This window comes from Pinus tabuliformis, chromosome 1_2, assembly GCF_031772625.1.
Source record: "Pinus tabuliformis cultivar Carrire ecotype Pingquan chromosome 1_2, CPIR1, whole genome shotgun sequence".
Lineage (NCBI taxonomy): Eukaryota > Viridiplantae > Streptophyta > Pinopsida > Pinales > Pinaceae > Pinus > Pinus tabuliformis.
This window is the reverse complement of record NC_142298.1, coordinates 560,768,435-560,778,940: the sequence shown is the minus strand read 5'-3', so window position 1 is coordinate 560,778,940 and position 10,506 is coordinate 560,768,435. Positions and strand designations below refer to the sequence as shown.

The following is a 10,506-nucleotide window of genomic DNA, read 5'->3' as shown; positions in this document are numbered from 1 at the left end:
TTTCGTAAAACACTGCTTTGGAGGACACTCAATTATCATCACCATACATATCTTCTGCACCTAACTAATGAAGAAAAGGGACGAAGAAGAAGGGAAGGAAGAACTTGCACAAGAGGAAGAATTTCTGTGAGAAAAAGACAGAAGTTCTGATCTAGTTGCAGACCCAACATTTCAGGATGGCCCAAAAATTCAGGAGCGAAATTTCAAAAAGACCAATTTGACCTATGTTGACTTTTGACTTTGGCGGTGACTTGGAGGAGGGCTGAACTTGGAGTTTTGGGTTTTGGTTTTGGATATCTCATTTTGATCTGATTCTATAAAAGAAGGATTGTTGTTGGGTTTTTCCCCTTTGTGGGGTTTTGCCCTGGCTTGGAGCCTAATTTCTGGTCTCTCTTGGCTTTTTGCACTATGATCTTTATTTTCTTGTCTTGAATGGTAATTGCTTGATGAATAATACAGGAAAAACAAGAGAACATTTTATAACTTCACAAATAATTATCATGTTAAGAAATCCCCCCTTGCATTGGAATTTCAACAAAAAAAGGCCTCAACAGAAATATAGCATATTCTCAAAATTATGATAGACATATCCAAAATCGTAAACAGCAATTTCTCATCTAATATACTTGGTTTTCCCAATATAGTTGCTAAGAGAGGAAGAGGATGCAAGAGTTAAAAAATGAAAAAAACACGCCAACCACATTTGAATATGAAAAAGACAACAGTAAAACATGCTCATCTTTGGGACAGAGATATTGATTGAATGTCATTGAGGGAAGATAGATTAAAACATCTTCATTGCTTCTGCATCAAAATCACAAGACATAAATAGTCATTTCTCTAGCATGTCTGCACTTGCAACAAATCTTGGAATGACATCGTCCTGTAATTGATCAAGGAGAAATGCATAACAAAACTAGAGCAATAATCATATGCTATAACTGGTTTTAGAAATCAATAGCACCCCAAAAAATGAAGAAAAACTAGTCTAGAATTTTCCTAGTTTTTAAAGAAACGTTTTGATGGTTCTTTTTGGAGCAATAAATTGAACCAACTGGGACTTGAAGGGATGCTTATCAACTCGCTTAGGTATTTATATATACCTCTGAAAAATCTAGCATACATGGTAATTATCTTCAGTGGTTGTATGGCAATGACAAGAAACATAAAGATTCCCAGATATCCAAGTATGTGTCCAAAGTGGTCTGCCCATCAGCCAAAAAGCAAAAACCAATTTCTTGCTATTAGTTGTTTCTTTCATTCAGTTTCCCTTCTTTTTGCATCGCCTACTTGACCTATAAGTGCCTCTATTAGGCTGTAATAAAGGTTGTTCAGTGTGCGGCTTTGTCATCATGTACGTTCTGGTAAACATCTTGCAGGATACAGTTTCAGTTGAGTATATAGCCTGCCTTGTTTTTTTCCAGAGTCAATATCTCTACATTGCATAGATCTCCTCTATCTAAGGGTACAATATATCACCGGCTATAAATGTGTGAACCCTGTTGTGTATCTCAATCCAGCTGTAACCGGGGACTTTACTGACCATTTTCTCTTTCTTCATTGTTCTTATCTTTGCTTCGTCGTCCCACCTACCAGCTAATGCATACATATTTGACAGCACCACATATGATGTAGCATTTTGTGGTTCCAACTCAAAAAGTTGTTCTGCTGCATACTTACCAAGATCCACATTTGAATGGATTTTGCAGGAACCAAGCAGGGCACCCCACACAGCAGCATGGGGTTTGAATGGCATCTTGTGGATGAAATCCAAGGCCTCATTTAGAAGTCCTGCACGGGCAAGAAGATCCACCATACAAGCATAGTGATCAGCTCTTGGTGTAATGCAATATTCTCGAATCATGGAATTAAAGTACTGCCAGCCTTCGTTCACTAGTCCTGCATGAGAACACGCAGACAATACACCCAGAAAGGTAATGCCATTGGGTTCCAAGCCTGTTTGTTCAAATTGCTCTATGAGTTCGAGCACCACCTTCCCATGCCCATGCTGGGCAAATCCTACAATTAGTGAATTCCATGACACTACATCTCTCTCAGGCATTTTGTCAAAAACCTGGCCAGCATCCCCCATGCTTCCGCATTTACCATACATCGCAATAACGGAATTATTAACACAGACATCCAGCTCAAATTCTGATTTTACAATATGAGCATGCACCTGCTGGCCCGTACCTAAAAGTGCTAGGCTAGCCAGTGCACTCATAGCACTAGTAAAAGTTGGCTGAATTGGCTTCATGCCTGTGCGTTGCATTTGGACAAAGAGTCTAAGAGCTTCCTCGCCCTGCTTGGTCTGCTCATATCCTGAGATCATTGCAGTCCACGAGACAACATCCTGGTTAGGCATCCTCTCAAACAGGCAGCATGCTTCATCTATCCTGTAACTCTGAAAATATCCTGAAATCATGGTAGTCCATGAAAATACATCTCGATCAGGCATTCTGTCGAACATATGGTGAGCATCTTCCATCCTCCCATTTTGAGTATGTCCTGCAAGCATAGCATTCCAGGATACCATATCTCGTTCAGTCATTTGTTCAAAAACTCGCTGTGCATCATCAATACTACCACATTTAGCATACATCGTAATAAGAGAATTTTGCAAAATGACATCGAAATCAAATCCCATTATGATAGTGAGGGCATGCACCTGATATCCATGCTCTAGTATCGCCAAACTGGCACAGGCGTTTACTCCACTGGTTAAAGTACACAGATTTGGTTTCACTGACGTTTGCTGCATTTCCAAAAACAGCCTCAAGGCTTTATCCCCGTGGCCATTCTGGGCATATCCTGCAATCATCGCAGTCCAGGAGATCACATTTCGCTCAGGCATTTTGTCAAACATATAACGTGCATCCTTCATTCTACCAATTTGAAAATACCCTGAAACCATTGCAGTCCATGTAATTACATTTCGCTCAGGCATTTTGTCAAACATATCTTGTGCATCCTCCATTCTGCCATTTTCCACATAAGCTGTGATCATAGCATTCCATGAAACCAAATCTCGTTCAGGCATTCTGTCAAACAAATGTCGTGCATCCTCTGTTTTCCCCTTGACCCCAAAACCAACTATCATCGTAGTCCAAGAGACCATATTCCGCTGTGGCATTTTGTTAAACAGTTCGAAAGCCTCCTCAATTCGTCCATTCTGTATGCAACCCTTAATCATAGCATTCCATGAGACAACATTGCGCTCAGGCATGTTGTTGAACATTGTTCGAGCTTCGTCCATCCTGCCGTTCTGGGCATATCCTGTAAGCATTGCTGTCCACGAAACAACGTCGCGCTGAGGCATTCTGTCAAACACATGGCGTGCATCTTCCAATCTTCCTTCTTGACAATATCCCGTGATCGTGGAATTGCAGGAGACCACATTTCCAAGCTTAACCCGAGAATTTCTATTGTTTTCGCTTTTATAGATTAGTGCTTTTCTTTGCTTTTGTTTGCACTGAAGGGCGCTTAAATGTCGAGCAAAAGACAGCTTTCTCTTGTTGAGTACAGAGCCTTTGGAAAACCTGAATATACCGAATATACCAAGACGAGGGCACGGAAGGAGGAAGATGATCATCGTTTATGTTAATGCCATTTAGTTGACATTCCGAAGGCTTACAGTACTTCTTCGTCCTTCAATGAGTGCCAAGGATTAAAACATCCTTATACTCTTGCGGGTTGATCTCATTGCTCAGATTTGTTTACTGCAAATATTGTTTACATATTCGTTAATATGTTTATTATCTTTATTTTAAATTGTGATGTTATTTTTATTTTAAAGGGTAGATTGTGATATTTTATTCATTTAGGAAAATTTATCATAACTTAGTTGTTAAACCAACACTGAGGATAACCATTTCTCTCTGTTATTTACTAAGTCAACCTGACTTATCAGAGAACCACACTATTTGGAATAACTTGATGGTGGTCCGTAACGGGCAGGCTGCTTTCACTCGTGCCGATCTCTCTGGGTTTTGGGTTGTTAACTTGTTTCCTTAGATCTAGATCCGAAGAATACGAGCTCTTAGCCAAACAAAAACAGTTATAGAACATACTAAAACATAATAGATTATAATAATATATAACATGTTTAAATATTTAATTGCTATTTTTTTGTCTTATCATATATAACATGTTTTAATATTCAAATTGCTTTTTTTTCTTATAAAAAAATACAAACAAAACCACACACCTAATTATATAATTACCATGCCTAATCTCTCAAACAAACAAAAATTCATACATTTAATTTGCAATCATTTTTTAGTTAATCCTTGCAATAAAGGTAATTGACTTTATAAAATCATACATTTAATTTGCTTATTATTTTAAAATTAAATTATGTAAAAATCATTTTAGTTAATCCTTGCAATAAAGGTAATTGACTTTGGAATGCTATAATTTTCTATAAAATGCAATATTTATGAGATTAGTGTAAATAAAGATTTTTTTATTTTTCATAAATGAAATTACAATTTTGATTAGTGTAAATAAAGATTTTTTTATTTTTCATAAATGAAATTACAATTTTTTTATTCGCTAAAATACTTGAAAAAACTAATTACCCGTGGTTATATGTAATAGTGAAAAAAATATATATATATTAAAAAAATAAAATTAAAAAGCCAAGTGGCCTATGACAAGTGTATGAGTTTTTTATGAGTTTTTGTGACAAAATGTATTTGAAAATAATAATAAAAAGCAAAACATGAGCCTTGGGTTTTGTGAAGTTAGAAATGAAATGGTGGCACAATGACATGTTTATTCGAGACTATACATATTCTTGTTAATAAAAATTATTGTTTCAAGAAAAGCATTGATGATAAAATCGTTCGGTCAAAGTTCATTGAAACCAAAATTTAATTAAAGGAAAACTATGTGTCATTTCACTTGATGTTTGGGAGTGAACAATGGAATTTAATTAAAGAAATTTGTATTCTATACATTTAAGAACATAGATGATCAAATCCCACTGCTAATTTGCAGCAATATTAACACATCTTGAACATTCAATATATTACCTCGATTGTAGAGGGGACATTTTGGGATTCATCCTATAAACTTGGCATTGAGAATTGGATGTGCATTTGTAGAGTCCATTGGTGATGTAGTATTTTGCAAAGAGCTGTGAAACTTGTTATGAGGTAGAGTTATAGAAAAGCATGAAGAAGAATACAAAGATTAAAGTGTGTGAAGTAGTAGGCAAAACAAGAAAAATATAGCGCAGTGAAACCAGTGAGTACATATTTTTTTCGTTTACAAACCATTTATTTTCAATGTGTTTCGAGTTGAATCATATTTTGTTGGGTTTTTTTTTGTGTTTTGTTTTTCCTTTGTTTACATGTTTTTGTTACTTTGTATGTTTCAAGTTACATGTATTTAGTTGGCTTAACAATATGCATTTGTTTGTTTGTGTTTCAAGTTATATGCATTTCATGGGCTTAACAATTTGCTTCCATGAAGTACGAAGCAACAAGTCAATGTCGTAAAATCTGAAGCAAGAATTTAGTTGACATTTATATAATATAGTCGTAGTCTAAGTGATCTTACTAGTAGGTCTTACATGCATTTATTAGTTTGTGTGTTTCAAGTTGGTTTCACAATGTGCATTCGTTTATATGTTCATGGATTTGGTGGGCTTAACAGTCTACTTTTGTGGAGTGTGAAGCAACAATTTAGTTAATAGTAATACAATAAAATAAATTATGAAGCAACAATTCGGTTAACATTAATACACTATAGTCATAGTTTAAGCGACCTTAGTAGGTCTTATTCTTTGTTCTGATATGTGTGTCTTGTAATGTTGTATGTTAGACATTCATGTATTCTTAGGCAATTGTGCTAGGGTTGGTAAGAGTTTTCAAAGCGGGCCACAATTTATAAAACTCTTATGGCATGACTTGAAATCTTCAGCTATGTATTGTAAGACTTTCCCATATTTCGCTTTCAGTTAACTATACCAGGCTTGAGTGGAGGAGATGTGTGGCTTCAAGAACTAAATGTTTTATATTTTTGTTTGTGGTTGCGGACATGACCACCGAGTAGGTGACAGTGACCTAGTCGCCTTCAAGTAATCCTATTGAGGCTAGCATAATGGATTGAGACGACGTTTGGTGTTGTGTGTAGCAATTATATGATGTTGAACTAATAGGATGATACCAATCAATAAATTATTTCAAACAAGTGAAAAAGAAATAAATTTGAAATGCATGAATGGAATTATGGAAGTAACTTGAAACTGATATATGAAATTATTAACTTTCATTTGATAATTACATTTTAACTATATGCCTTATATTTTCTCCTGATTTATGTATCTTACAATTGTATGTTAAAAAGCCATGCTTTATTAGGTAATTGTGTTAGAATTGGTAATATTTCTTGAAGCATTTCAATCCATAGTCCCCCTTTCAGTATTGAAATTACCAGGTACCAAGGCTACGAATTCATAACTGATAAGCCATGCTCTAACTTTCAATTGTTACGCATTTACCATTTTTACAAGGGTTTTAACTCTCCAATTTAACAGGTGAAGCTCATCTTCATTTGTATCCACGTAATGGAAAAAGGAATTATATAACTAGAGAAATAATTAGACCTAAGTCTAGATATCTGAGCCATCTTTTTCAATACGATTATAGATTCAATATTTGCTTTTGGGCTCACCTTGTGCGAAGTAGTGGAACTTAACCTTTTATGTCTGCGGTTTTGTACATACTTTAGTTTCACACTTGATTTTGTTGCACACATTTCAATTTTACATGTTGTTGTTCCGTGTAGGCACGCATGGTTTAGCTAGAGTGATAATTTCCAATATGATTATAAATTCAATATTTGTTGTTGGACTCACCTTGTGCGAAGCAATGGAACTTACCCTTTTATGTCTGCACTTCTGCACATAGTTTAGTCTTGCACGTCTTTGTTTCACATAAATTCGAGTTCTACAGGTCTTTGTTCCGTACATACTTTAACTGTGTACATTTTAGCTAGAGTGAAAGAATAATCTTGTATGCTAGATATTCATGCATTATTAGGTAATTGTGTTAGACTTAGTTTATGTTTGAACTTGGCTTTACAATGTGCATTTGTTTGTGTGTTTCAAGCTACATGGATTTGGTGGGCTTAAAAGTATGCTTTTGTGGACTATGAAGCAGGAATTTAGTTAAAAGTAATACAATAACATAATTATGAAGCAACAACTCAGTTAACAGTAATACAATATAATCATAATCTAAGTGACCTTAGTAGTAGGTGTTACTCTTTGTTCTGATGTGTGTCTTGTGATTGTTGTATGTTGTATGTTATAAATTCATGTCTTCTTGGGTAAATATGTTAGGGTTGGTAATAGTTTTCGAAGCAAGACACATGTTATAAAACTCCCACGGCGTAAGGTGAAATATTCCATTATGTATTGTAATACTTTCTCGTATTTCACTTTCGAATAATCACATCGAGCTCGGCTGGAAGAGAGGTGTGGATTCAAGAACTAAAATCCTTCCTTCTCTTTCAATTTTATGATTTTGTTTCTATTTGTGACTATGGACATGGTCACCGAGTAGGTGACAACAACCTAGTCGCCTTTAACTAACCCTGTCGAGGCTAGCGGAATGGATTGTGATCGCTCCTCGTGTTATGTGTTGTGTGTACATATATAAATATAACAATTATATGGTGTTGAACTAATAGGATGATACCAAACATTAAATTATTTCACACAAGTGAAAAAAGAAATAAATTTTGAAATGCATGAATGAGAAAAACTCGAAACTGATATCTAAAATTGTTAACTTTCTGTTGAAAAGTGTGCAACAAGAAATGCTTGTTGAGAATGCAACAAGATGATGGAGCTTAGTGAAAAGAGTCGCCTTCACTAAGTGGGCCCGCAGGCAAATTATGGCGCAAGTTCTATTTTTGGATCCCAGCAGGGATGATCAAAGCAGGAGTGACCACAGCAGGGATGATCACAACAGGAGTGACCACAGCAAGAGTGATCACAGCAGGAGTGATCACAGCATGAGTGATCAAAGTCTATTTTTAGACTGGCTGTCAAAAATAGAAAAGTCAAATATTATTGTCTCATAATAATATTTAGACTATAAACTTGATCTTATTCTCTTGGAGCACTTCAGTTTGAGCTATAGATGTGGCACATGCAGCTGTCAGAAGGAAGTACGCTTTCTTTGTGGGTCAGCTGAGTTGTTGCATGCATGACTTCATTTAGAACTCAATCAGTTGAGTTTGGTGGAGTTGATTGTGGAGTTAATGGAGTTGTGTTCAGTTTGACTTGGTTAAACTAGTTGTAGTTAGTCTAACTGCAAATAGACTAATGATGAGTTGTTAAACTAATTATTAACTCATAATGCAACTATAGAATACATCAGTTAACTCAGTTGCATGTCAGTGCATGTTCAGTTCAACAGGGACAGGTGTTAGAGGATCAGATTGCTATCAGTTGTGACTATAGTTGTGCATGGGGATTTGCACAATCAAAGGGATTGAGTATGCCAATGAATTGGCCAATACCAAGTATTATAGCCTCTGCTCACGTCTTTCCCAGTGTGAGTGATTCTTTGGAGGTTAAATACGAGTTTGGTAAACCATTCTCATTCATTCTTGAGCAGGTATTAAGCTGTGGAGGCAGGCAAGCAGTGGAATAGATTTGGAGATCAGATCTTAGCTGTATTGTGTGTAACAGGTGGAGCTGGTACTGGATTGCTTGTGATAAGCATTGTACTTTGTAATGTTACATGTTCTCAATCATTAATATACAGATAGTTGGGGTTTTTAGCGAGATGCTTTCCCGGGTTACATACTGTGTTAATGTGTGAATGGTCTTGATGTTTTATTGTTATTGATGCTGCTATATTGATGATCAACGTAGAGGAGCTTATGTATTGTGTATGTATTCCGCAATAGTACATGACCAGGATAATCTCCATTGAATATGTGTTTATTATTCAAAATTTCTACATGGTATCAGAGCTGTTGATCATCTAATCTACTATTCAGGAAGTGTTTACATTCTATTTCTTTAGGCAGAGTCTGTAATCGGGCCAGGTAGCCTCTGGATTCATCCTTTTTTTGGAAGGTGAGATATCCGGTGAAAGCCCATACATTCGATCTCTGTACAAGAAATATTGTGTTCTCATGAATCTTAGATCCGAGGCAGTTGAGTTGGTTGCTGGTGGAATTCGAATTTGTAGCAGTGTTTTCTTGGTGTCAAAACTCAAATGTCTTTCACAGGATTGCGATTGGAGTATGTCCTTGAGGGCAACTCAAACTATATTGCATGGAAGGACAGGATGGAGGCAGTATTGGATGATAACGGGCTGAAGGAGTTCATAGAGATGGATGTCCCAAACCCTACTGATGCTTAGCAAAAGAAGACCGCAAAATGTCGAAGGATTCTGTTGGAGGGCGTGAAGGATCACATTGTGTCTAGCCTACATGGAAAGACTTCTCCATATTTGATGTGGAAGGCTTTAACAGATCTATTCCAAAGCAAGAGCGATCAGAGGAAGTTGGCGCTCAAAGATAAACTCAAAAACGTCAAATGCGAGAATGGTGACAGTATGCCCAAGTATCTCACGAAGTTCACTCAGTGTCGAGATGAGCTGGGAAGTGTGGGGGTTACTGTCGATGATGAGGACTTGGTGAGCTTGGCTCTCCTTGGTCTTCCGAAGAGTTGGCATTCCTATCAGGACTCTGTCAATGGTCGGGAGAAATTGCCAGGATGGGAGAGACTTTGGTCGGATCTTGTGCAAGAGGAGATTAGACGGAGCACCAGAGACGGTTCTTCATCCATGCAGGATGAGGAGAACTGTGCCTTAGCGAGTAAGGCGAAGAAGGGGAAGGGGAAGGTTTCTCTTTGCGAATCCAGTTCTTCCAATGATGGGAAGAAGGTTGACAAGGCAAAGGTGAGATGCTTTCGTTGTCATGAGTTGGGTCATTATGCTACTAATTGCCCAAAGAAGAAGTCCAAGAAGGGATCTGGGGAAGGATCTGAAGGTGAGGCACTTGCTTCACAGTTTGAGTTGGATTTCACACTATTCGCATGCATGGTTTCATCCATGATGGGAAGTGGTTGGTTTCTTGACAGTGGAGCTTCTTTCCACATGACCGGTGACAAAAGTTTATTCAGTACTTTGGAGGATAAAGATCTCCAGATACTCATAGGGATGGGTAATGATGAGAAGTATAGTGTCTTAGGTGTAGGCACGGTTATTTTTCAGAGGGAGCAGGGAGCTCGCCTTACCTTGACCGATGTCAAGTATGTACCAGGACTTAAGACAAACTTGGTGTCGATCGTGATGCTGGAAGACAGAGGCTATGATGTAGTCTTCAGTAAGGGAAAGGTTTTCCTTAGACACATCATCACTAGACAGGTGAAGCAGATTGGTACACGGGTCAAGAACATGTATGCTCTTGAGGTTCAAGATGCATGCAAAGCCTTGAGCAGCGAGGCAACTGATGGAGACTTGGTGGTTGAGA

At 37.2% G+C, this 10,506-nt stretch overlaps 1 protein-coding gene across 1 annotated transcript; it reads right to left on the bottom strand.

Moving 5' to 3' along the window:
• Positions 1-769: 769 nt before the first annotated feature.
• Positions 770-3,744, bottom strand: LOC149206832 (pentatricopeptide repeat-containing protein At2g20540-like). The gene has a single exon (XM_089395590.1). It carries the CDS (start codon positions 3,590-3,592, stop codon positions 1,460-1,462), a length of 2,133 nt encoding a protein of 710 aa, XP_089251716.1. The 5' UTR covers positions 3,593-3,744; the 3' UTR covers positions 770-1,459.
• Between the last annotated feature and the right edge of the window lie 6,762 nt (positions 3,745-10,506).

Coding starts and splice junctions, on each gene's coding strand:
- LOC149206832 (XM_089395590.1), bottom strand. CDS start 3,592: ATGATCATCTTCCTCCTTCCGTGCCCTCGTCTTGGTATATTCGGTATA.